Source organism: Passer domesticus, chromosome 3 (assembly GCF_036417665.1).
Source record: "Passer domesticus isolate bPasDom1 chromosome 3, bPasDom1.hap1, whole genome shotgun sequence".
Taxonomy (NCBI): domain Eukaryota; kingdom Metazoa; phylum Chordata; class Aves; order Passeriformes; family Passeridae; genus Passer; species Passer domesticus.
Genome location: NC_087476.1, coordinates 20,837,320 through 20,862,740, shown reverse-complemented (window position 1 = coordinate 20,862,740; position 25,421 = coordinate 20,837,320). Strand labels below are relative to the sequence as shown.

At 37.0% G+C, this 25,421-nt stretch overlaps 1 protein-coding gene across 27 annotated transcripts in view; it reads right to left on the bottom strand.

Moving 5' to 3' along the window:
* DLGAP2 (DLG associated protein 2) overlaps nt 1–25,421 on the bottom strand; it is a 459,301-nt gene that overhangs the window by 310,190 nt on the left and 123,690 nt on the right. For 5 of the 27 annotated variants that reach the window (XM_064412089.1, XM_064412095.1, XM_064412099.1 and 2 more), the window contains exon 1: nt 23,924–24,230. The exons of 15 other annotated variants lie outside the window; for them this stretch is intronic. Coding sequence is in view for 1 of the 12 variants with exons in the window: in XM_064412076.1 (XP_064268146.1) it covers nt 23,924–23,926 (3 nt within the window). In the remaining 11 variants the exon portion in view is untranslated. Of the gene's footprint in view, nt 1–8,137; nt 8,568–23,923; nt 24,233–25,421 lie in introns of those variants that run through there. 7 more of the 27 variants (XM_064412092.1, XM_064412096.1, XM_064412100.1 and 4 more) reach the window with 3 other exon arrangements.

Here is a 25,421-nt window from a genome sequence, read left to right as displayed (position 1 = left end):
GTCCCCTTCTGTGTTGGAAACTGTAGTTCAGAATCCTGTTCTCAATTGTTATTTTTCTGTTCATGACACATCACAGCTGTGTGAATAAGACCACTTAAATTTAAGGATAAAAATATTAATTTAAATTATTTTATATGGAGGAATGTCTATTATTCAATATACAATACGGTCTTGATCTGTTCACAGATTTCAATGTCTTTGAAAATATTTCAACGTCTTTGAAAACATTTCAACCATATCAGCTCTGTCTGACTTCCCATGGAGCAGGGGCACAGGTGCCATACACACATGACTAAAAACTGTGCAGTCCTCCAGCCTGAAATTCTGTTAAAATATCATCTTTTCATAACCAACTGACTACCCCTAATTGGATTCTTAATGGCACACTGCCTGGAAATTCAAATGTGGCCTCTCTTGATTTCAGAGTAACCCATTTGAACACAGACAGTTAAAGTGACTTGTTAAGACCATTTAACATGAGTGAATACTCTAGAAAGCAAAAAATTATATTACTTCACCCTTAGGGGTTAGGGAGAAAAAGATTCATATTGTATTCATAAAACTGGCATCGTTAAAGGAAAAAGACATAGCAGTTGATCAACTCATATTGAGCTGTTAATAGAATTCAGAACTGAAATCAGTAAAACAGAAATTGTGCCATTACATTAGCTTTAAAACAAAATCTTTGGAAATAGAGTTTTAAATATTTGAGTAAATTTCCAGGGCTGTGTGCTACTTGTGTATAGGACTTGTCCTCTTTTTCTCTCATGCAAATGTAGTATGGCACATGCAGGCTAGCTGGCTTTCTCAATGCTTCAAAAGTAAAATGAAATTAAGTGTAGAATGTGTTAGAGTTGCACTTTCAAGACCTTCCTTACAATAGTCTGAAGCCAAATCTCAGCAGCTGCAGTGTATGTCTTCAATATATTTTTAATTTCATAACCTTAACTTTTGAAAGCTAATGCAAATCCGCATTCTCTATTAGGTCTTTAAGTCTGCCCACACTTGACTACTGTTGTAATTTTATGTTTTAAATCTAAAGAAATGGAAAATACAGTTGAAGACAAGTTTTGAAAGTGAGAATATTAGTGGCCAGGTTCCCTAAGTGCCTACCCTGATTTCTGCATGCAGTCATTTTCACTGGACCTCTTCAGAGTCTCAGCATATTGACAGAAGAGAATCAATGGAAATATCGACCCTTCTGTGAGGATGATCTCCTCTTCCTTAGCATAGAAAGAAACATATATGAACACCATCAGCTGTAATTTCTACACGTTAATGTCAGTCATGCTTCCCAAATATATCAAAGGGGCAACTTCTGCACCTTTATCTCAGAGAACACAGCCTCCTGCTACCTGGCAAAATATTGCCACCCATACTTTACAGAGGAATGACTTATAAGAAAACTGTATCACCTATTAACAACCAAAAATGTTTTCAGCATAGTCACATCTTCACCCTTCACTGAGGTGCCTAAAACACTTGTCCTGCTCTTTTTTTACCCCCAAATACCTGCGTAATTTATAATTTTATTATCACTGCTAATAGCATGATCACATAAGTGAAATAAAAATATTTGAATCAAAGGGATTCATCTGTCAAAAAAAGTCAAAATTATTATTTTTCTACTTTTCTGAAAAAAACATGTATTGATCGCCCAGGGGCCTGGCTTGCAAAGCAGTGGCATTGCATGAAACAATGAAGACTGAAGCCAGGTAAATTGCAGCCCTGCGTGAGAGTTTGGGAGATGCTGTTAACTGTTCATGTATAAATTAAGAGTGAAAATTTTTAGAATTGTTAGTCAACAGTCTTATTAACTTCAGAATCCCGTCACTATACAATCATCATTAGTGCAAAATCCATATTTTGCTGTTTTTGTTATTTATAATGTACTCAGTTGTTGAAAAGGCTTAACTGAAAATCGTGTACCCACATTTAAATGTGTTAGAACCAGAATTTGGACCAGACTCTGTCTGTCACTAGTGCTCCAAGCTTGGGCACTGATTGCAGTGCATGTGTGGCCCTGGAGCAGGACAATGAGCTGAGTGAGGAAAGGCACCAGGAGGTCTTCAGGGTCCTTCCTGGCTCTTGTGACCTGTGCTATCTGGCATATCTCAGGGGGGCACACACTGCTTTTTCTGGCTCTCTTACTGCAAGAGCATGTGTGTGTGTCTCTGTGCACATATGTGTATATGTCTGTGTGCACATGAATGCACACAGATGCCTGTTCCTGCTCGCACATTACAACCTTCCTGAGTGAGAACAGGTACACAAGACATGAGATCCTAGGAGAACAAGGGAAATCAGAAGTGAATCTCAAGATTACATTGTTGTGAATATATATCTGTTCTTGCTTACTGAAGCATAAATGTATTCATAAAGCCCCATGCTCATATCAGACACAAGGGGTTTAATTCAAAGCAGTAAGTGTCTAATAGGAAATCTAGGGAATTCTGTCTGGGATGCATGGGACTGATAAGAAGCAGGCACCAACTGCATAACAGGCACATAAGTGATCCATCAAAGTAGTACTACAACCAGCTTCAAAGGACACCAAACACTAAAGGCTGTGTTGCCATGCAGAGTCCCAGGAAAGAGAATTTCCCATATTAGAAAGCATTTAGTTCATACTTGTTTTCTGCTAGAATGGACCTAACATTTAGAACAGGAAAACTCAACAAGCTTTTTTCTATTTCTTTGGATGTAGCTGACTTAAGACATTCCTTTTGGAAGCTAGTCTTACTCCGAGTTCCAGATTTTTTTTGTACATCAACCTAGCTATCATTTGGTGTGCTTTAAAATGGAACTGCATGCACACAGAAAAAAAAAAAAAAAAGAATATAATTTATAAAAAGCCTTGTTCAGCTTGTCTCTGCATGTTTTGTAAAAGAATGTCTTGTTAAAGCCATGGTTTGGAGTGTGGCCACAGAAAAAGCCAAGTCAGCACAACCAGGCACACTTTGGGCGCAGAGTGGGAAGGAACAAGTGTCTGTGGCAGGATGTGAATGAATAGGCTGAAGGAATAATGAAATGGTACCACAACTTCAATATGTGGCAGTATGGTTAAAATATGGAGGGATAAATGCTTAGACAGCACTTAAGAGCAATAGCCCAAATTAATTGTCTAATCGTAAGGTATAATTTAAGCTTTAACTAAGTCTATGAAAATGTATGCAGACTACATATTTATGAGAAAGATTCCATTGACTACATATAATCAATAAAATCAAGACTCCCTATGAGATTCAGCTATTTAGCCTGCCAATCTTTATGACACTAAAGTATTATTCCTCTTGGTTGAAGATGTTTTTTCCTTTCAGCTTCTATTATGGCTGCACAAATGGGAAGAAGCCAAATGATTGCACTGAGGAAACAATGAGGCTGAATAGATACAAAATGCTGTCAAACACACAGGGTGAACAGAAAAAATATGCTTTTAATTTCTTTTAGCTCTTGCCTGTTACTTCTATCAGCAGTAGGACAGAGGGAAGGGAAATAAATCAGATGCAAAAATAATTGTTCAGAAGACAACACCCCACTTAAAGAGCCATTAATAAAATTTATAGGACCAAAAACGCATGGAAAAAAAAGGGATTAAAAATTCATTTCTGCAGAAATGTATACAACAGCTCCTGAGTTCTGTGCCCTCTCCTAGCTATGCAGGTGATCTGAATGGTGAGGGATATGAGGTTTTGGGGGAGTTTAACCCATTCATTTTCTCTAGGAGAGCCAGCACAAAGAAAAGCTTTCTAAGAATAAGTACCTTTTAGGTGCCTGATAGATTAAAAACAAGAACATCTGAACTAGGCCCACTCCTCAAAGCAATGCCAAACTCACTTCCCCCTCCAACCCCGCAGCAAAATTTCTGTAGGAGATGAAATACCTCCATTTGGGTTTCGTTGTCATCACATAGAGAGGAGCAGCCACAGCGAGGGAGTGTGACTGTGACTGTGTGCTAAAGGAACATCTGATCACCAACACCTGCTTTCCTTTCAGGTCCTGGCATTTCAGGTGCAGGACCCCAAAGGGGTGCTGGCAGCAGGCGCTGCGTGGTGCTACATGCAGGCAGACAGCGCAGCCTGGGGCACACAGCACCTGGCTGCCCTAAGCCACGTGCTCGCCATGCTGTCATTTGTGCCGTGCTGCTGGAATATTTTATCTTGACATGCCTGGCCTGCCCTTGCCCCTCCTCTCTCTGTGGGTAGAGTACACGAAGTCTGGAAGGCTCTTCCTCTTTGTGAACTGCTGTGAGATTTCTGCCCGCAGGAATAGCACCTGGATCTGACAAGCAAAGAGCAGCCTGATATTTTCTGGTCTCTGTTATTAAATGGTGCGTTGCCCTTATCATGATCCCAGTTAAGCCAGCAAGTGTTTTGCCATCAGCTTCAGCAGAAGTGTGTTCAAGTCATAGAAACCAAGGATTTGATGATGGTAGATTGCCTAGAAAATGAACTGAAAAATTTAAAGGATGTTGCTCTTGCATCCAATGTCAGATTGAGTGCTTAGAACTGGGAGGACAAACAACAGATTACTACACAGATCAGCTAAAACTTGAACCTAGTGACAAAGAATGCCTTTTCTCAGACATCATGGAAACATATGATTCCTAAATAATTTTTCTGCTTTGGATCTCTTTCTCTTTTAGTTTGATGGGCAATGGTCACCTTGAAATCTTTGACTTTAATACTGCAAGTAACTATTGCTACCACAAAAGCTGCAGTAGCATTTATGATTTCTCTGCCATATCTCTGAATATGTTAATGGCAACTAAGATGCAGTTTCACTTTCCTTCAGTAAAAGAAATCTATGAATTACTATGCAGTTTTCTCTCTATATCACTGAATGCTCTACCGTGCGGGTTGTCTGACAGTAACAGACTTGTTACCCTATTTGTACTTTAGTAATGTACTGCTAAGAGGAATTAATAGCTTGCTGTGCAGAACTACTTTGCTGGCATTCATACTGTTATGTGAAATCTTCAGGCTTTATTATCAATTTTGCAAGCGTATCTGTCAAAAACAATTAAATCCTACCACAGATACAATTTTTATTGCACCAATCTATGCAAATATTTCATTGTTGCAGGTATGAATATTTTATATTACATAAGGAGAAACTAAAAGGAATTCAATTTAATTTAGCCATGGGGTCTCCAGTCAAGGATGTGTGGTTTTGCATGTACTCCAGACTTTTTCACTGTTCTTGGGCAGAATTCCTAAAGTATATATATAAAGAGAAAAAATGAAACGCCTGTTGTATCCAAAGAAAATGAAGCTGGCACTTATGGACCTTGTGCTATAGTAAAAGCTTATCACTGAACAGAACTTTTTTTTTTTAAATTAGTGAAAAAAGCCAGGTAATTTCCCTTACTACTCTAGAAGAATGTATTGGCATTTTATTTTTTATAGCAATGTGGATCCCATATTCTTTAGTTTGTGTTCAGACTTAACTTCCTATATATTCACATTAGAGACATCTATCTGGTCTCATTTGTACTAAACTAATGAAACTTGAATGCACAGAAGTCCAGTTATTTGTGATTTTCCTTGATAAACTCCAGCATAAACCCAAGCTTTTCTCCTTGAAACCAGAACCAAATTATTATCTACATAAATTTATTGCAATGACAAAGCCAAGAGCAAAAATTAAATATCTAAGAGGAAAAATCCTAAGTATATAGATCAAAAAGTTTTCAGAAAAATATGACTGAGATTTCTAACACGTTGACAATAATAGAATGCCAGAAATAATAAGCAAGATTTGTGGAGCATAACTAACATGACGTAATCTATGCTACAGAGTTCTATGACTCCTCCACATATAATTTAAAAACTTATTAGATAAAGCACAAGGGAAACATTGTAGGCTCTGTGCTATGGTCATTTCTCCTTCTGTATATTCTTTTAAGAACTGCATATACTGTTTTAAACATAACAGAAGGGTTGCTTTTATTTATGTGCCCTTCAGTATGCTTATTGCTCCAACTACGTTGATTATCTTTTCTATTATTTTTAGATTATTTTATTATTTATGACAAGCAGCTACTTTCCTTTAGTGGGAATTATACTAGATGGAAAACTGATAAAAAATTATTAATGCATTTTTGGTTTTTTGGAAAATAAAATTTCAAAATAGCAGGTGGGCTAATAAAAGCAGTGGATACACAATTTTTTTTTTTATCTTTGTTCCCCAAAAGATGCAACCTGAAAACCAGTCAATATCTGAGATTTGATCAGCCAAGCTACATACAGTTGTATGCTTGAAATACAGCGCATACAATTTGGCCTCTACTCATTATCTGCCTCTTTCCTTTAGCTTTCGCTTAATATACACAAAGGAAATCTGTGAAAATGTTTTCATTGTTCTAGATCACTTTAAGAAGCCTTTACAGTAAAACACTTCTGTGAAATATATTAAGTAAATCTCATTATGTAACTCTTTCAACAAAATAGTCTTTATTCTGTGTTTTTTCTTAAAAAAAGTAAACAGTAATATCAGGCTCAGTACTGCTGTTTCATCTGCTCATGTGTTGAAGCACCTTCACCTGCCTGCTAGTATTTTAAAATAGCATGTTTTGTTAAAAAAAATGATGCCAGTAGTCACCAACTTTGCTAAACACACGGATTTTGTATACCTAGCAAAAATATTGTTTGAGTGTTTCCACATTTCAGAAGATACCTTTTAAAGTGCACTGTACTGGGAACTACATGATCATGTTGGTCACTTGTTGCTAAATAGAAAGGATGTAGTCTGTCTCAAATGACAGGGAAACATGACAGATATGGATCCATGAACTAATTGTGATCAAATGCAGGAACTGATATTAATGCATGCCTGTAAAATAATCATGTTGATACTACAGAAATAAAACGTTCAAACTTCTCCACAGCAGTGAAAAAGCAACAGCAATTGCAACTTGTGAATTGATAACAGCCAGTCTGAACCTTTGTTCTTATTTTATACAGATCTCTTTTTTTTTTTTTCCTTTGTGGCTTTACTCCTGCATAAACTTTTAAAGAGCAAGCTATTTTACCTGCACATCAGAAATCTATACTGGAAAATAGAAATTTATTGATTTTTTTTTTAAAGCATATCCAAAACTAGAAGGGCTAATACTCATGGAAAAAGGAACACCCCAAACCTCTACTGCTGAAAAGTTTACAGCATGAGAAGGAGAAAAATACATACAGAGAATACTTCCCATATTGAAACATTTCAAGGCATTTGAACCCTATTCAATTGCTGCAAACTTGCCAGTTCTAAAACCAGGACTGCATGAATTTTACTGAAGACCCAGTAACCTAGTGATCCTCCAGACCTCTGCTTAAAGGTAGGTTTCTCAAAAAAAAAAAAATCTTATATCAAATCTTAACCCTCGCTGTACTATTAATACTAGGTATCAAAAAGAGTGCATACTGTGTGTGTGATCACAGCACTTTTTAAAGCTCATTAAAGAATCTTTCTGTTCAATGGCATTTTTTGTTAGCAACATTTCTATAATGTAAAGGCTCTCATCACTGTGCAGCAAATATATGGGGTTTTTTGCTCTTATCTCATGTAGTGCACTTGATAAGGAGTACTACTGAATCCTCTGCACGCTGCATTACAAAGAAAACTGTCTTTCTGTAAGGCATTTTCTCTCCACTGCTTTCACATGAAATAAGGGCTCTCGTAGCTGAATGTATCCAACTGTATTAATACTCAAATAAAAACTGAAACCCTTTATCTGAAGTATAAAGCCCTGAAAAGATTTTGCCTTTTCAATTGTGTTCACTGTAATAAAGGTTAATATTGAACTGAACTTATCGTAATCTAGCATCACATGTTAAGTTCCAAATCTCTGCATGTGATCTATTTTCTTCTTTATTAAATGATAATGGCAATGGTAAAATGATGGCAATATTATTAAAAATATCACAGCAAAAGCATTTTACTTAAAGACAGTTCAAACCTATTGCTTTCATGAGTAGGAAAAAAAACATGGTGCAAAGTGCTCAGGAGAGGGAAGGGACTAGCATCTGTTGAAAATTAACTACTTCAACATTAATTAACACATCATTTTCTACCTGATGAGATGGTGTTGTAGAAAGTATAAATTGAAGGCACAAGAGTAAGAAATGAGTCATCTTTGACTTACCGTATCAAAGAATATTGCTGTATTGCAGTCAGCAGCCAAACACAGAGCATGAAGCTTCTCATAAATCAGAAAAAATATACAATCAATGAGCAAGTCAAATTCATTGTAAAAATAAAGGCCAGAGATTAGAGTATGTATCCAAGGGTCTGGTTAGTCACAGCTTTGACTAGCCTGCTACAGAGCTCTGCAAAACAAGTATACTGCAGCAGTGTGGCAAGCATAGGATTGCAATGCATGTCCCATATATTCAAGCATAATAGAAAACATGGTCTGGAGCTTATTCCATGTGGAAGTGGGGTTTGTTTTATGCAGGCAGAAAAAAGAAAGGTTCTTTTCCCACATAATAGAATTAGAAATGAAGATTTTTCTTGATTATTGTACACAATAATTCCCCAGGATATCAATTACATAAAGCAGGTGCCTCTGTCTCCTGTTTCCCAGATAAATGCCTGTAATCTCATTTCACAAATGATCCTATTTAGACAGGAACCACCTATTGTGATGATATCATTTGCTCTAGTATCCATAAATGGGCAACTTCCTACAAAACGTCATGACTACTGACGACACAAATTTTTATAATATTGAGTGGGCAGGGTGGTTGATGGGGTCCCATCAATCTACAGCAGCTTCTTCTGATATGATACCACAAATCCTGCATAATCACATAAAAGACTGTAAATGAAGAGGAGCATTAAACCTCTCTAGTAAAGCTCATAAAAAAAAAAAAAAGAAAAAAATAAAAAAAAAACTAACAACAACAACAACCAAAAAAAAACCAAACAAAACCCCCACACCTAAAACTGGGGGGGGGGGGGAAAAATCCCTGGAGAGGTAGTAAAGGCAGATAAAACATAATGACAGAGCAGTGGCACCTTCTCAAATGCCTTCGGCACTCTCAAGGATACTGGTAGATATGAACAAAATCACTCTCAGTTAAGAAGTGTAGCTGTCAGTTTCTTTTTAACAAATAACAAAAGACTGAATATCCTTTTCCCTTGCAAATTTAAAATATGCAGTGACAGCAAAAAGGACCAGTGCTTCAGTGATACACAAATTAGCCCACTCTTAGTGAATATTTTTTAGAATTAGCAGCTGCTTGTCACAGGAGCTTGGAATATGAACAGTGTATCAAATTACCCATAGACTCTTTGAAATCCAGGCTGCTAGACGGCTTGCTTCCTGCACTAGCTACATGGATTTAATTTCTTACATCAGTCTTTTCTTAAGGAGAGCCATTCCATTAAATATGTGTATTTGGGAAATATTATAATACTCGCAGATAGCTGAAATTAGTTTCCATCTGCCTGCTTTAACACACAGAGATGTGAGGAGAGTTAAAGGTGATAGTGTTCACTTGCCTACCCACCCTTTTCCCCAAGGGACTCAATTGTGCCCAGAGGCTAAAGCAAATTGCCTAAGAACTTGTATTTAATATTTTTCTTGGAAGAAGTTGGTAAGAACTTCAGAAGAAGGTCCCCTGGTTAAAAAAAAAAAATACCTCAGGGCATTTTACAACAGGATCTCCACAAATCTTGGTTTACTTACCCCTGCTTTGAACAGACTAAGCTGCATCTACACAGCCTCTTAATACACGGGAAGAAATGCATTAGGATCCATCTGCATTCATGTTTGGACAGTGCTCACTGAACACCAGTCAAACTGGGTTTTCAGGGTGGAAAACTTTAAAGCTTAAAAGTAAAAACCCCGAGAGGACTTTATCTACATTTCTACTGACGTAGTTCTAGCAAAACAGAGTTCGCTTCTCAAAATCCAGCCCCTCCACTGTACATTCCCTTCTAATACTTTGCCTTTATTTTACACTTTCTTTGGGCCAGGGACCGCCCTCTACTAAATTTCTGTATTACACATAGAGAGGGTCTCAAAGGCAAGGCAGTGCAAATTTTAATAATAAAAGCAACTCTTTCAGAGTTGACTCCTACCAGAGTGACTCACTTCAGGTCTAGATAGGTTGAAAGCAAGATCTGAACACAGCATCCATGGCTACAAGACGCAGTATGCTGTCAAAGCAGAGAAGTCAATAGGTTTTTTACAGGCACCCTAAAGAGAAGAACTCCTTCCTCAGAGATTGAAAACATTGGACAAAACAACTTCAGAGCACTGAGTAGCCATTTAGATACAAGTCATTTAGAAGGTTCTTTCCTTCTCCCTCCTGTGCTTGTCTTCCAAGACAAGACTGATCTCCTTAAATATGCTGTTTAGGAAAAGACAGAAGCACAGCTTTGGCTCTGGATATCATAACCCCTTCATTTCAGTATAGGGTGGAAATAGAAAAGCATATACTCTGTGTATCCAGATGGCATAAATATTTCCCATGTGTTTCCATGACAAAAGACAAAGATAACACAAGAAACAGTTACAAGGTAGAAGTGTGTGTGAGTGTAACTGAGATTGATGGTCCAGAAGTTTCTCTCTTGGCTAGATAAAAGCTGATGAAATGGAAATAAGGAGAAGAAGAAAAGGCAGAAAATAGCTAAAAAGAAAATTAATCACTGCTTCATCAAATTCTACCCTGCCTTGGGAAACACCAAATGTCAGATTTCCCTGTTAATTTTCAAAGTCTTTCAAGGCAGTTTCCAGGATATAGTAGGCAAGTGCGTGCTTTCTTAAAACAATATCTTTTACAGCATCTGAGCCAAAGGATATCACCACTCTTCCTTAACCTCGATTTGACCTTACCATGAACACAGTGATGAGCTCTGAGCTCATTCCTGTGCAGAGAAGAATGTTAAACACGGTCCATGGAAGATGCCTCAATGGTTCTGACCTGTGCTTAAAGGCTTCTAAGCTTTATAAAACATAGTGCTAAATAGAATGGACCATCATTTCCAGCAGTTCCCATTTGTTTAGGGAGATATTGTGGGAAAAAACTCCAAGCATATTGCTGTCTCAGGAAGGGCCTGAAGGATTATACTGAAAGGATGAGTCACTCCAGTGAAAGCAATGCACTTGCTCATGGAGAGATTGACATAAGCCACAACATCTAATACTAAGAAAGCAAGTACAGTGGACATCTAATAAAACTGCAGACCACACAACAGAATATTCTATCCCTCTTAAGGTCTTTCCTTTCCGTGTAGAGTCTTTGAAATACCCTGATATCTTAACAAATAAGTCTAAATGTCTTTAAACCACCTTTGAAATTCCTACTGGTCTTCTTTTTGTTTGGTTTGTTCTTTCTACCATAACTGGAAACTAGATCTCTCCAGACATTACAGACAGCTGATAAATATGAACATTTCTAGGCAAAGAATTAGAATGGTTGGATCTTCTTTAAAATATCTGAGCTTTCCACTAATTAGAGTTGAAACCTAAGTTACAGAACAACAGTGGATTATTGAAAGTCCATTCTGAAAGGCAGGAGACAGAAGGATATTACCTTCTAAAGCAACCAACTGATATTTTAGTAGATAGTCTCTAAAGCAGAGACAAAACAAATTGTTTCAGTTATGTAAGTTTGTCTGCTGGTTTGAGTAACAGGAAACCCTGCAATCTCCAGTAAGTATCATTGTAAGGTATATTAATTATATCAAACCAACAAAAATTATGCTAAAAAATTTTCAATGCTGTCCTTTTAAACGGCAAACAGCTAACAATCAGTACAAATAAAAACTGAATCCTTACATGCCGTCTTTTCCCAGAAGTAGAGTAGGAAAACAGCTACTGCACATTGTGTGATGCTTCCTTTAATTGTATTACTTAGGCCACCCCATGCGCATATTGATTAACAAGGCTCACACTAACTAAAACAAGGAAAAGCACTTCCACTTGTTTCTACAGCAAACAAACAGGAAAATTAAGCAAGAGTCTCGGACAAGGAAATTTTAGTCTGCTATCCTTCATAATGATTGCAGCCAAGATCAAAAATGCTAAAGGTTAGAAATTTTGTCCTCATGATTTTAGCCAGATCTACTTGTATACAAACCTCTTGAGGAGCTGAACTGAACTGATGGGATCCATTGAACAGACATTATTTCAACAGATATCATGCTTCTGTACCTAAGCAAAGATTCTCCCTTAAATCTCTCTGAGATTGATCACTTTTGCTTTTCAACAGCACTATGGAAAACTCAAAGGGGGGTTTCAGCCTCATAAGGCCAAATTAATTTGTTATAATATAGCAATGCTGATGAAGAATAATGTGCAGTTTTTAATTACTCGTCAAAATCCTATTTCCCAGCAAAAAGTTAGAAATATCAATTACAGGCATCACAAATAAATAAATTATTAAGAAATATAAAAATCACAATCAATTATTACTTAATGCCTAAAACAATCAGAAAAAGGTTCTGTTCACAAGCTCAATTTTATATCACCACCTGCAATGCTAGTGTCCCAAAGAAAATTTGAATTTCACATTCCATTAGTAATACAGGTGTAAAAAAAAATCTGCTAAATAAAAAATTTACATAGTCTAATTAAAAAAAATAAGCATCCACATGAATATCTAAATAAATGAGAGCAGAAATTTTCTAAAAAATTAGAGGAGGGCTTTGCTTTTCAAAATCTGATTAGCACAATTGTTGATTGATAAGGAGCAATCATGGTTTGCATCTAGTGACTCTTCTAAATGAAATAGAATTGTTTGGGCAATAGGAAGAAAAGGATAAAAAGTTCTGCCTGATTTCTTTCTGTCTGTGAAACTGTGTGTTTTACTAAGTCATTTCCTTTTCAAATGAACTTCCCACTTCTTTGCAAGGCAGCTGCATTGAAACACTTATGACCCTAAAGTATACACAATATACTGTTTAATATAAGCAGAAACTAAATACTCTCTTCTACCATACACCTTGATGGTCTATGGTAGAAGAGAGTAGGATGCCTGGTAGATTTTCCAGAGGTCAGATGTTTGGTAGGGTTCATCCTTGTAGTCAAAAAAAATCTAATTCTCAAAGCATTTCAGATCTGGATTCTCTATAAATTACAGCTATTGTGACAAAACATGGCCTTTGACAGACAGGAGATCTAGAGAGTTTTCTTCACTGAAGATCAAAGGTATAAAGTTGCACTAACAATGACCAGCAAAGTTAAGATATGGCCATACCATTGGCATGAAAAGAGGGTTCTTACAGGTTAGGATGTCAGAAATTCTTCATATTTTGATAGTATCAAAGTGGGAGATGAATCTGTGAGCAGGACATCTTTGTGAACAATGATCCCTCACTCATTTGGAGGCAAGACTGCAAAAACATCTGCCTGCCTTTTAATGCAAGTGTTGAAGAACAGCTGTAATAACAATGAAGAGAAAAGCAATCTGAAAGACCATATACAAATAATATAGCACTAAATCCTTCTTTTAAATATAATGAGTTTGTTTCAAAAATTACACTTTTTTCTTCTTACCAACATCTCCACCGAGCTTAAGTTAGAGGCTTTTAATATCCTTCCTTCCTTCCTTCCTTCCTTCCTTCCTTCCTTCCTTCCTTCCTTCCTTCCTTCCTTCCTTCCTTCCTTCCTTCCTTCCTTCCTTCCTTCCTTCCTTCCTTCCTTCCTTCCTTCCTTCCTTCCTTCCTTCCTTCCTTCCTTCCTTCCTTCCTTCCTTCCTTCCTTCCTTCCTTCCTTCCTTCCTTCCTTCCTTCCTTCCTTCCTTCCTTCCTTCCTTCCTTCCTTCCTTCCTTCCTTCCTTCCTTCCTTCCTTCCTTCCTTCCTTCCTTCCTTCCTTCCTTCCTTCCTTCCTTCCTTCCTTCCTTCCTTCCTTCCTATTTCCTTCCTATTTCCTTGCAGTAGAATTTTCAGAATCTACTCAAGAAATTGGTATCTCAAAATGATTCTTGTAAATGAAAAAGAAAAAGTAACCACCTGCTCTCCCTGTATGTTTAAGCTTAGAGCAGTAAAGATCTTTCTCAACTTTGCACTGTTTCATTTTGACAAAACTTTATAACAGAGCCATTATTTTTACTATTTTTTCTCAAATATCACTGGTTCAGACTAATTCTCATTAATCTGAGAATATTTGTGTAGGCTTTCTGATCTTTTTTTGTTTTAAGCAAAATTAGTTATCAGTGATTTATGATCAGGCTTTAATTTTTCTATGTTTTTGTTTCCGATCTATGTGCTTTGTCAAAAACAGGTCCTTCACTTGCAGTCTTGTGTTCCTTACCTTTATTTCCCCTTTTCATCCTTCCCAATTTTCTAAGTTCAAAAAGACAAAAAAGTGATGTGAAAATAAACAAAAAAATGAAAATTATGTTTTCCTATCTGCTTCTTTATTTTACACATATCTGATGTCTTGGAAAGATGATCAGTAGACTTTATGAAAAAACTGAAGATGCTGTTCTAAAAATGCATTCTAGAAACCATGGAAAAACAGAAAAAAGAGGAAGGACTTGAAGATGACTGAAATATGATGCGGTTAAATCTCATATAAAATCATTTTAAATCTGCTCTCTCTTGACAAATTTTTGGCAAAGGTGGAGAGAGACATGCAGCTGCAAATAGTTCAAAGGCTTTCAAAGGGTCTGGAGAGCCCCAAGGAGGCACCTCACGTGGTGAGGCTCCAAGTTGAAGCATTGTCTCCAAGTCACAGCCATGAGAAAGAGCCTGCAAGGTCTCAGTAATATTTCTTGATTATTTGCTAAATATAGCAACACAGTCTAGATCCTCTGGAGCATAAATAAATTCTGCTTCACATATTCTGTGCTTTGTTTGCCAGTATGCAAATATGGCTACTATGTCACCCCAATATTAACGGTGTCTTGTGCTGCGACAACTAAAGTATCAGATTTTGGACCTTTGCAAGTTGAAATCTGGGTTTGACATCATGTTCAGGTCCTTGTTGTGGCTGATGATAAGCTTTGTTCTGAAGGTGAAACAAAGTCAAATTCTGTAACTTCACATGTTGCCAAGAGACAAAACAGTTGTCTTTTGGCCATATCTCATCAGAGGCACTGGCACTAATCCATTTCCAAGCATCACAGCTCATAAACTCAGAACTATTATGGACTCGATAAAGTCAATCAATACATTAGTTAAGTGAGATGGAATGATTTAGCTCTTAGGGGAAAAAAATGTAGGCCTCAGTGTTATTAAATGCTGGGTTTGAGCATCCTGGAATAATGAATTACAAGAAAACCATTCAGACAGACACACCTTCCTTGGCACATTCACTTGAAATACAACCAGGAAAACAAAGTCTTTTTGTTTTGTTTAAATAAATTGAGAGGATTTCAAATCAAGGACTGCTTCTCAGTATATGTTTCACAAAAGCTTCTTGAATAGCTTTTTTCTGAGACCCCACTTCATACTGAGTATGTGCAACAGCTCAACAAGAACTTGGATTTGTCCCTTACGAATTTGAAAAGTCAAACTCTAAAGTATCAATGTAGGACTGACAAGTTTTCCAAAGGTGGAGAAACCTATAGCACTTATACAACTTCTCCCTGACAAATCTGAGCTAGATAGAAAAACATAGTATAGTGACAATGGGAGGAAATGGGGTACTCCGGATATCATGATTTGCATTAAAAATACATTTTGATACAAATTCTCTTAAATCTAAGAGAATCTAACTTAAAGTAATAAAGGTAAACAGATGCATGTATTTACACACATCCAAATAACCAATAATGTATGTGAACTTATCACAATCTCTATGAAGCCTATTTTAGAAACTAATTAAATCTTTTATTTTAGAAAGTAAATAGATTTTATTTAATGCTCCCTATTTGAAGAAAAAATATTCACAATATAGGATAAGGAAACTGCATAAATTCTAATTTTTTTTTTTTTTCCTTGAGGCTTCTAGCATAAGCTATGGTGGTGAAAATATGCATTGAATTTACTGGTTAGCCTGACTACTAAAAATAGCTATTTCATCCATAGAAAACAACATAGTAGAAATATGCTTTCTGTAGATTATTTCTCTTAAGTTTTATGTTTCTTGCAGAAAGACAATGTGAGCAAGACTACTCATTAGCAGTGGAATGCAGGAAGAAGTAAAATTTCTCTAGCAAGAGTTCAAGAAAGCATATTACAGTACATCTGTAAACCTGGTTTTCTCTAAGGGTGACTGAGGGCTGGAAAATGACATGACAAAGATGCACATATTCCCGATAGATTATTTAACCCTGCCAGTCTGCAAAAAAACTACATGAATGTGAATAACATTAATATTCACAGTGGCACCCTTTGATGCTTTCATAATTCAGATTTGACCTCAGTGAGAAACCTGGCAAATTACTTTTGTTCCATGTTTCTAGTCTTTTATGAAAGGACAGTAACACCCCTGCATCAGCCCTGCATCGCGACTGCCCAGTAAGCACCCACAAATGTTTGATATCCAGGATTTTGCAGTCTAGAACTGAAGCACACTGAAAAAGCTGATACGTGTAGAAGTCACTATGGTTACTGCCTACACTTTCTTTGCCTCCAATAAGATCTTTCATTTCCATAAGCATTAAAATTCACCAAATGCACCAAAATTATTCAGACAAAAAAAATAGTCTCTTTGGTTTATAAGCCTTTTAGCTGTGTTGCTTTTATCTTTTTAAGTATAGATGCTGAGCTGAAGCATATTATTCCACATCTGAATATAAGAAAAAGTATTTCAGGAGAAACCTTGTGATGGAAATGCTTTGTGGACCCCCAGCTTCAGCAGTGTGTGTGGAACAGCTGTCTGCTGTTGGCCAGTGCAAACCTGAAACACAGAAAACACTTTACAGGATGCCAGAAAAAAGGCACTAGCTGGAGATTCAGCAAGCCAAATTCAGATTATTATTGTTAGTATTACTCTAAATCTTTTCAAAAATAAGAAAATTAGAAGTTCATATTCTGTGGTTAACTTCCCTATCCATTGTAATATGAAATAGCTATATGTAAAACAAATTTGCATTGGTTGTTTTTGGGTTTTTTTGCTTTTCTTTATCTTACAGTAATCAGAATGATTCTTTCTTTCAGTATTCTTATATAAATGTCACCCAGTATACCAAGCTCTTTAAAATTGCATCCAGTGGCTGTGTCCTCAACAGTCATTTAAAACATTTCTTAGGGTTTTTTTCTATTCTTTTACTTCAGTTAGCTTTCCACTTAAGTTCCTTCCAGCACACAGAATGATTTTGTTCCCTGATATTGCCTGTTATTTTGAAAACCTCCCTGAACCGCCACTGTCAATTTTCCTATATACAAGTAGCCTATTCCTCCTTTTCACCTCAAGTACCTCCTTACAGCTAGTTGCTTTTAGTGTGACATGTTTGACAGATCAATATATTCTTTATCAGTTCAGCTACTTCCCTTTATTTTTCCTATATGTGATTTTGCTGATGTTCCCTTTAGGAGAAAGTTCTTAATATTACTCTTCAATATACTCAATGAGGTCTTTTCACTGAGAAGCCTTTTTCAGAAAGAGCAGGGTCCTCACTGCATACAGGACATCCAGGTAAAATACTTGACACCTTCAGCAGGAATTACACTGAACTCAGCTGTGGTTTTTAGAGAAACAGCACCAGCAGAAGCTTATTCCTGCTGCTGAGGTAGGAGATATAATCCCCTCAACACCCAAATGTACAGAATCTCTTCCAGCATTGCCAGCCCCAAGGAGTCGAACAACATCCCCAATACTCACAGATGGAACTTTCCCAAAATCATAAATACTTTCTTAAAAGGTAGATATGAAAATTGCCCTTGACACTTCAGACCAAATGTCCAACCTCTAAGAACTCAGAATACTGCCTATCACAATATTAGTTTCTTAAACCAGGCTGGAAAATAGAGCTTTTCCCTCTAGTCCCTCACTTTCACAACAACAAACTCTTGCTAATGTATTACACGTCACATGAAACAACAAATCAGCAGTGGTCACTTTTTCATGTATCATTTCCATGTATGACACCTAGATACATTAAAGAAGGGGGAAAGTACTTCCTAGAAGTTCAAAGAATTCAGCTGTTGGCTTAAAATAGTCAGCAATTTCTATGTAAGTCATAGAAAATATTGAACAATTCTCTGCTCAAAATTTTTCAATGTAAATGAGAATGTGATAAAGGTTTTACTTCTGATGAAGTTCTAGTAAATGCACATGCATCCAGATTTTGACAGAACCAGAAGCATTTTAGTGGGAGCTTATAAACTTGTGGAAGGAGAGTACACCAAAAGGCTGATATTTATTGGTAGAGTGCTGCTCTGACATTAAAGCTGTTTTCTGTTATGTCTGCTTACTTACTTGTGCCCCTGTCTTATTTCCTGGGAGAAATGCCAAAAAATAAAGTGACCTCTGTATACTAACTATTAACTATGTCACATCATGCTGCTTAAAATATGTTACAACCTGATTGGCACAGAAACACATTCTGTTCTGTTTGGGAGCACTTATACCCAGAACAATGAAAATTCACAGCCCCAGCTTCTTGGGAACCAAGAAATCAGCTCTAAATATGGCTTTATATTGGAGTTCAGCTGCAGCATTACAAGCTATGGCAGAGTATCTTAACTCACGGACAAGGTAATTTGTAATGGTACAGTATTTAAAACAAGAACAGATCTTGCTCAGATTGAATTAATCCAAGTTGGGGATCAAATGACCTGTAAAGATACAAATTATTCTTTAGAAATCATTCCAAGCTGCAAACACATAGGAGACATACCCTGACTTTGCCTAAAGCACAGACAAATACAGTGCAGATTCACAACCACAGCAAATAAGTACACAGCATAAAGAAAACGCAGCTTTAAAAAAGTTTCTATCTTACAGAACACAGCTGGCTGATAGATTTAAGGAGAAAATGAAGACGATGAGGAACAAGTGACTTCTCCAGTCCTGGAAGATGCCAAGACACAGAGTGAGCTTCAAGGGGTGAACAAGAAGAGAGACCAGAGAAAGCCCGACGAAGAAAGCCAGGGATGGAGCAGGGATAGAGGTCTGCTGCAAACAGGGAGACCCGCTTGGCTGTAGGCTCTGCCGAGCAGCCCTGCAGCAGCAGCACTGCACCTCCGAGGCTCTGCTTCAGCCAGCGCCGCTGAAACGCAAGTGGACGGCTCCATCTAGAGGCAAACATCCCCTGAGCCGGGGAAATGGCATGGCTCAGACTGACATACCTTTCTCCACAAGTCAGAATACAATCAAAATAGCACTCCGAGCTGCTGTTCTCTTGGCAGGGATGTCCAGCAGGAGGGAGCAACCTCCATCAACCTCACCTTCTGCAAAGGCTGAGCAGATGAAAATAACGCCAAGCTTTCCCTGAAATTCACCTCTCAGCTTGAATGGGCTCCCACACCAAGTCTTGCCAGACTGACTCTGCAGCATCCATAAAATGACACAGAGTGAAGGCTTACTCTCATTCTGATGGCAAGAATTCTGATGGGTCTCACAGGCAAAGGGTTCCTGCACTCCTTCACTGTTGTATCTCATAAGAAATAGAGTATTTCCCACTAATATCTTGATAAGCATATCTATACTCAGTATCAAACAGAGTACCAATAGTTAATAAGAAGTTAAAGAAATGTTTCAAAAAATAATTATTAAAAAAGATATTATTAAAAAGAATGTTTATAATCCTTAATGATGCAAAGGTTTTCTCTGTTGAACAAAGATGAAGCTATTCTTTTGTGTGCATCAGTAAATATCTCCAACCACGTATTAGTACTGATAAAGAACCTAGGAACATCAAATCACATACTTTAAAAATTATAAGCAAGTCTAACTTCATCCTCTCTATTGCTGTGGTCTGGAGTTTGTGCCAAGTTATTCTCATGGAAGAGTTTCCATGAGTTTTTTCTGCACTGATCAAGAAATTAAAAAAAGGGCTTTAAGTGGATGTCTCTGAAAGCCTTTCTCTCCCAGTCACAGGCTAAAACATGTATTGTAATGTAATTTTACAAGCTTAACTCCACTGTAGCTTACTGTATACCTAAAAGAGCCTTTTCAAATATGTAGCAACTAGTTATATGAATATAATTCTTCCTGTTCACTGTTTTCAGGCTTGTGGGGTATGTATCACCAAATCTGCACTTTTTATAAATCAGTATGTTTAGATTCAGCCAAGCTGTGTATCTGAGCAACAGCACAGCAAGGAGTGACTGTTGTCTATGCATTACATTTTCTCAGATTACTCATTTATTATACAATAGTGTCCTAAATTTTACCCATCACTTTCTTCTGGTGTTTGTTAGTGAGGAAGAAAAATTGGATTCAAACTAGTTTACTTTTTCCATAATGATGTATTCTGCAAGTTAGGTATAAGAAGTTAAGATTAAAACTGGTGAGCTGATTATTGCAAGCAAGATACATTGGGGAGTGAGGGGAGAGAAAAAAATTATGCTACTTTTCTTATAAAAATTAATCGCAAAAATTTGTGCTCATTTCTTAATCTATTCATTTTCTGTGTTTTACTCACTTTAGATGTATTTTTGCAATACGAATACAAATATAAATGAACAAATGCAAAGGCAATATATTTTACAGTTCTAGGTTAGGTTTTGGGTTTCTTTTAAGGGCAAATATTTCATAAAGCGTTATTTATTTTACAGGATTCATTGCTGAAAACAAAACTAGCAAACTACATAGTCATTTCTTCCCTGACTTCTTCCTACTTTAGGAATTCAGATCCAATTTGCTGTTGCTCAAAACAAAATTACTTGCAGGTATGACTCATATCTTTGTGGCACCAAAGAATATAAGATGTATGCCTATTTATGTAGCACATGCATAATAGCACATTGGAAGTTTCTTAAGGTCTCTTCTAAGAGAAGTGCAAGAGCATGGATGGAGAAAAAGCCCACTGGAATCAAAGGAGGACCCCAATGAACTCTCATATGTATTTGCAAATACATATACATACAATGGCACTGAATATGTACAACACCTATTGGAAGAACTGAATGTCAGTCAAATGAAAACATCAGAGCTAACCTCCAAGAGGCTGTAGTGATTAGAAATCACTTACACTCAAAGACATTCCCACCTTGCAAGCTCAGCTTCGTCCCTTGGCTTCAGACCCAGAACCGACCAGTCCTCAAACAAGATCTGCCTCTTTGCAGTGTTTGGCTTTGCAGTGTCCAGTACTGTTTTAAATCAGTGTCTCAAAGACATTGGTGGCCAAAGAAACTGCTCAATTAGTGTGCCTGTGAAACATATGCCACAGGCCCTGGCTTTACCTGGGTGGTCCAAAACTGAAGAAAATACAGGTGAGAGACGGACCTCAGACTTTCATAATTGCAATGAGTTTTTGGAGGCAGTCTTTCTATGAAAACATGAATTAATCTAAATAGATAAAAAATTAGGTCAAGGTTAGGTCTTGACAGTTTAGGTCAAGATATAGTGCTCAGAAATATGAATAAAATATAGAGGGAAAAGTAGCATGCTGAGAAAGATGGAGAAGAGGGCCTGTTATGGTATGTGTTAAAGACATGGATAGGGCAGAGACAGTTCACAAAAAATTAACATAGCTCTCTCTGTGTCAGCAACACATATGACACAAAAATTCTAACTTTTTTTTTATATTTGGAATGGCTTAGCCCTCTCTTGCTCTACCTGAAAATGGTAAAATATATGAGCAGTGACTTCCGGTGACAGCTACACAAGTACCCATGGGTGTGATGCCAAAACTTCAAATGTCGAAATCAGAACAAGATTGAGACTATTTCAGTCATTGTAGATCAATGTTCCTGGTCTAAATTAGTCAGCTGCCTGTTATGCAAGATCATCCTCCCTGCTAGTCATTCTCACAGGGTATTTACAGAACACTGTATGGGAATGGTGAGAATCTGAGTGAAGGTACTACCAGGAGGAGGCTATTTAAAAAAGAATGTACTGCATACATTTTCAGGCAGACATTTAAGTAGACATTTCTGTAAAGCATTTTCTTTTCCCCTCTGCATTATATATGCACACATACATACATGTATACACACATACATACATGTATACACACACACACACCATGTTTTCATGTCATTGCAGGTAATGTGGGAAGGAAGGCATACATAAATATGTTTTAAAAAATATTTCTAGAACATGAAATACTTCTGCTACTTCTGGATAGCACAGGCTTATTTGGAAATAGCTTTCAAAATGCAGCCTTTGGAGAAAAGTATTGCACAAATCAAAGTGATTCTCTCAAAGCTTATTTTGCCAGATAGCATTTACTAGAGTAGGAGGAAGACGAAAATTTTGGTTTATAACACCCCAGTGGATTCAAATCTTATCTTCTCTGGATGTTTGATTCAGCGTCCTGAGCTAGATGTAAAACATCTTGTTAAAAAGATCACAACCAAATGCACATAAAATATCTCACCACAATGATCTCCTGCTCTTCTCCTTCTTTTCTCTCTTACACACTTATTTCCTTACCCTCACTGACTGGAGTTGCAATATAGTTGTATCTGTACAAGACAATTTCTGCCTGCTTAACTAATGCTAAAAGACTCCTTTTTGGAAAAATACAGAACAAGTGAAGTGATCACAAGGTGGATTAGCTCTAAAAAACCCCTCACTGAATAGCCTTCTGCTGTTTGCATCATATAACAGGGTTGCTCTCTGTCAGTGTTATCTCAATAACTGTTCTATGAATACAGTCATAATGAAGGAGGGGAAGAAAAAGTCAAGGAATGTTCCAATTTTTAACTATTATTTTTACTGTATGTTTTTATTTTTATTTCTTTGCGGGGGGTTTAGTACATGAATTAAAAGAAGCGTGATTCATTTTGTTAACACAGAATACAACATGATCTGCACTGATTCAGGGTCCATCTTATTTTCTAAAGCTGGAGATAAAGACCCGGAACTGTTGAACCAAGCCAAGAGTTAGGATACTTTTTTTTGATAAATTACATTTTTTCAATAGCACTTGACCAAAAATGCAGGAGCTTCAGCAAAGCCCGCCAAACTCCAAATGGACTGTCTGATGATTTGGCACAACTTGAAATAATGCTGAAAGCAAGTACAGCCAAATTAGAACTTTCATTCAGCTAAAATGAAATGGACTATAATATAAATAGATCAAAATTGGGCCCAGATCCTGCAATTCACTATGCAGGCAGACTGTCAAGTGCAGAATCAGCACTTTGGTGAGCAGAAATCTAATGAGGAAAAGCTCTAAAATGCAGAAAGAATTATTAGAAGAAAACTATTTAAATCCTCCACATAACTAGAAATATTTGCTAAATACCACAGATACTAATAAATGTTTTAAGAGTACTTACTTTGAACCTGTAAATGATTCTTTAAATGTAGTAAAAATAATTTCATGCAACAATGTGTCAAGCCAGTTTGGAAAAAGCGCTAAAAAAACCTTGATGACTGTGTTTATCCACAGCACAGCAAGTGTATAATCAGTATTAACTAGCCCAAGAAGCAATGCACTACCTGAGTACAACACAAGTGACACAGATTTTGGAAGATTAAAAATGAGAGAGAAGGAGCGAAAGGTTAAACATACAAATCCCACATAGAAAGAAGTCTTTAAACGCTGGGCTTTTTTGAGAATTGCAGCCCACAGTGCAGTTCCTCTGTTTCATGTTTGCTCCGAATTAAAAATAAATAAATAAAGAGAAGCAGTTTAATATTCTTAAAGAACCAGTTTTAAAGAGAATTCTATTCACATTAACACAAAAGATTGCATCATGTTATATAAATAAAACCATATACTGTGACACAAGGATCTGCTAGGAAAGTCAGAAATTCGATAGACAGAAATGCTGTGAAAAATCTGCAAACCTGAACACCGAGGAAAAAAAAATGAAGCAAAGGAAACAGAACATGTTTTTAGACACTTTATGGATAAAAATAAGTACAAATAATAAAGGAACAACAACAACAACAACAGAAAGCCTTACCATGATGTTTGCACAACTGTGTGTCTGTAGCCCATGCTATAAATGTGGATACCTTCTATTTCCATCATCTCAGCCCCTCTAGTGGTCAGTACCTGAAGATCTTGCCTTCAGGAGGGACACGATCTATCCATATGTACCATTTGCTGTTGCTCCAGTATCTTGACAGATATTTTTTTCTTAATCATGTAATTATTTCTGGAGATATAACTTGTCACTTTTTATTAGCATCTTTGTCAGTGCTGCTGCTACGTGCATACATTTAATTGCTAAGCAACAAAGAGTAAGCTCTGCACAGCACATTCGATTACTGCATTCCCTGTGCCATGCATTGTTACTAATGCACTTATATAATAAGAAATACCAAAAAAAAAAAAAGGCAAAAATATTTACTTCTGTTTCCATAGCATCTAGAAGCCACAATCTGAAATCAGGCTCCACCATGCTAGCCACGAGGAAGAGAGCTAACAGCTGAAAAAAGATGAGAGCAAGTGGATCAATAAAAAGTACACAAAAGTTAAATTCAGAGGTGAGTTTCAGTGTATCCATAGATGAATAGGCTAAATCTAAAGCTCAGAGGTGACTGCCCACCTACAGTTAGTCACGATTCTCAGACATTAGTGAAAAATTGCTGTGGCTAAAATACTTGAAGCTTTTGCAAGTGTGGTGGCCTCAAGGTGAGAAGTATTACCAGTTTTTAGTTGTAGAAAAAAACAGGGCAGGCAGTATTTTGTCACCAAATGTTACACCTCACTGTCTGTTCTTCATACTGAAATGTACATTTGCCCCTCTCTTTGAAGGTGCTGTCTCCAAAATCTGAGTTTGGCATCAACAGGCATTACAGAGGACTACAACTCCATTTTTCCTGTGTTGAAGTGCAGCAATGTTCACCAAAGAGTTCTCTTTGTGCCTGAGATGTACAAGGACAGTGGTCACTCTTTTCTCTCGGTGTGATTACCAGCTATTTTGCAGTCAGCACTGCCTTTTTTAGTGCCATATCTGCAATATCTTCAGCAAGAAGAGCTGCTTGGAAAACTAAGCCATGTCTGTGCAGGTGTACAAACTTGCACAACCATATACAATCACTTTTATTTCTGCAGTTAGATTCAGGAATTGGGCCTGTATCTGTCAGTCTCTTTGGCATGGGTTATTAGCCCCAAGGATCCAGAGGAGTGCTAGGAAAAGAGGTAGCTGCTTTTGAATCATGAACAGTCACATGCACAAGTCCTGCCCAGTAGCATTAGTATTTCCTCTGGGTTCCTATATTTTTGCAAAGAAACAGGAAATCCCCAATAGCTAATGTGTCCTGTCACTTTTGGTGGGACTGAAACAAGGGCTGTAGATGTGTTCCTTGCACAAAATCCTTTATACTCCCATGGGAAGACCAAGCAGAAGTTCCAAATGAACCACAGCAGGAGACCACAAAGAACATTATCAAATTCTGAAAATAATTAAGTACATAAGTACTTAATCATACAAAGTGCTTCTGCATTAAGCTACT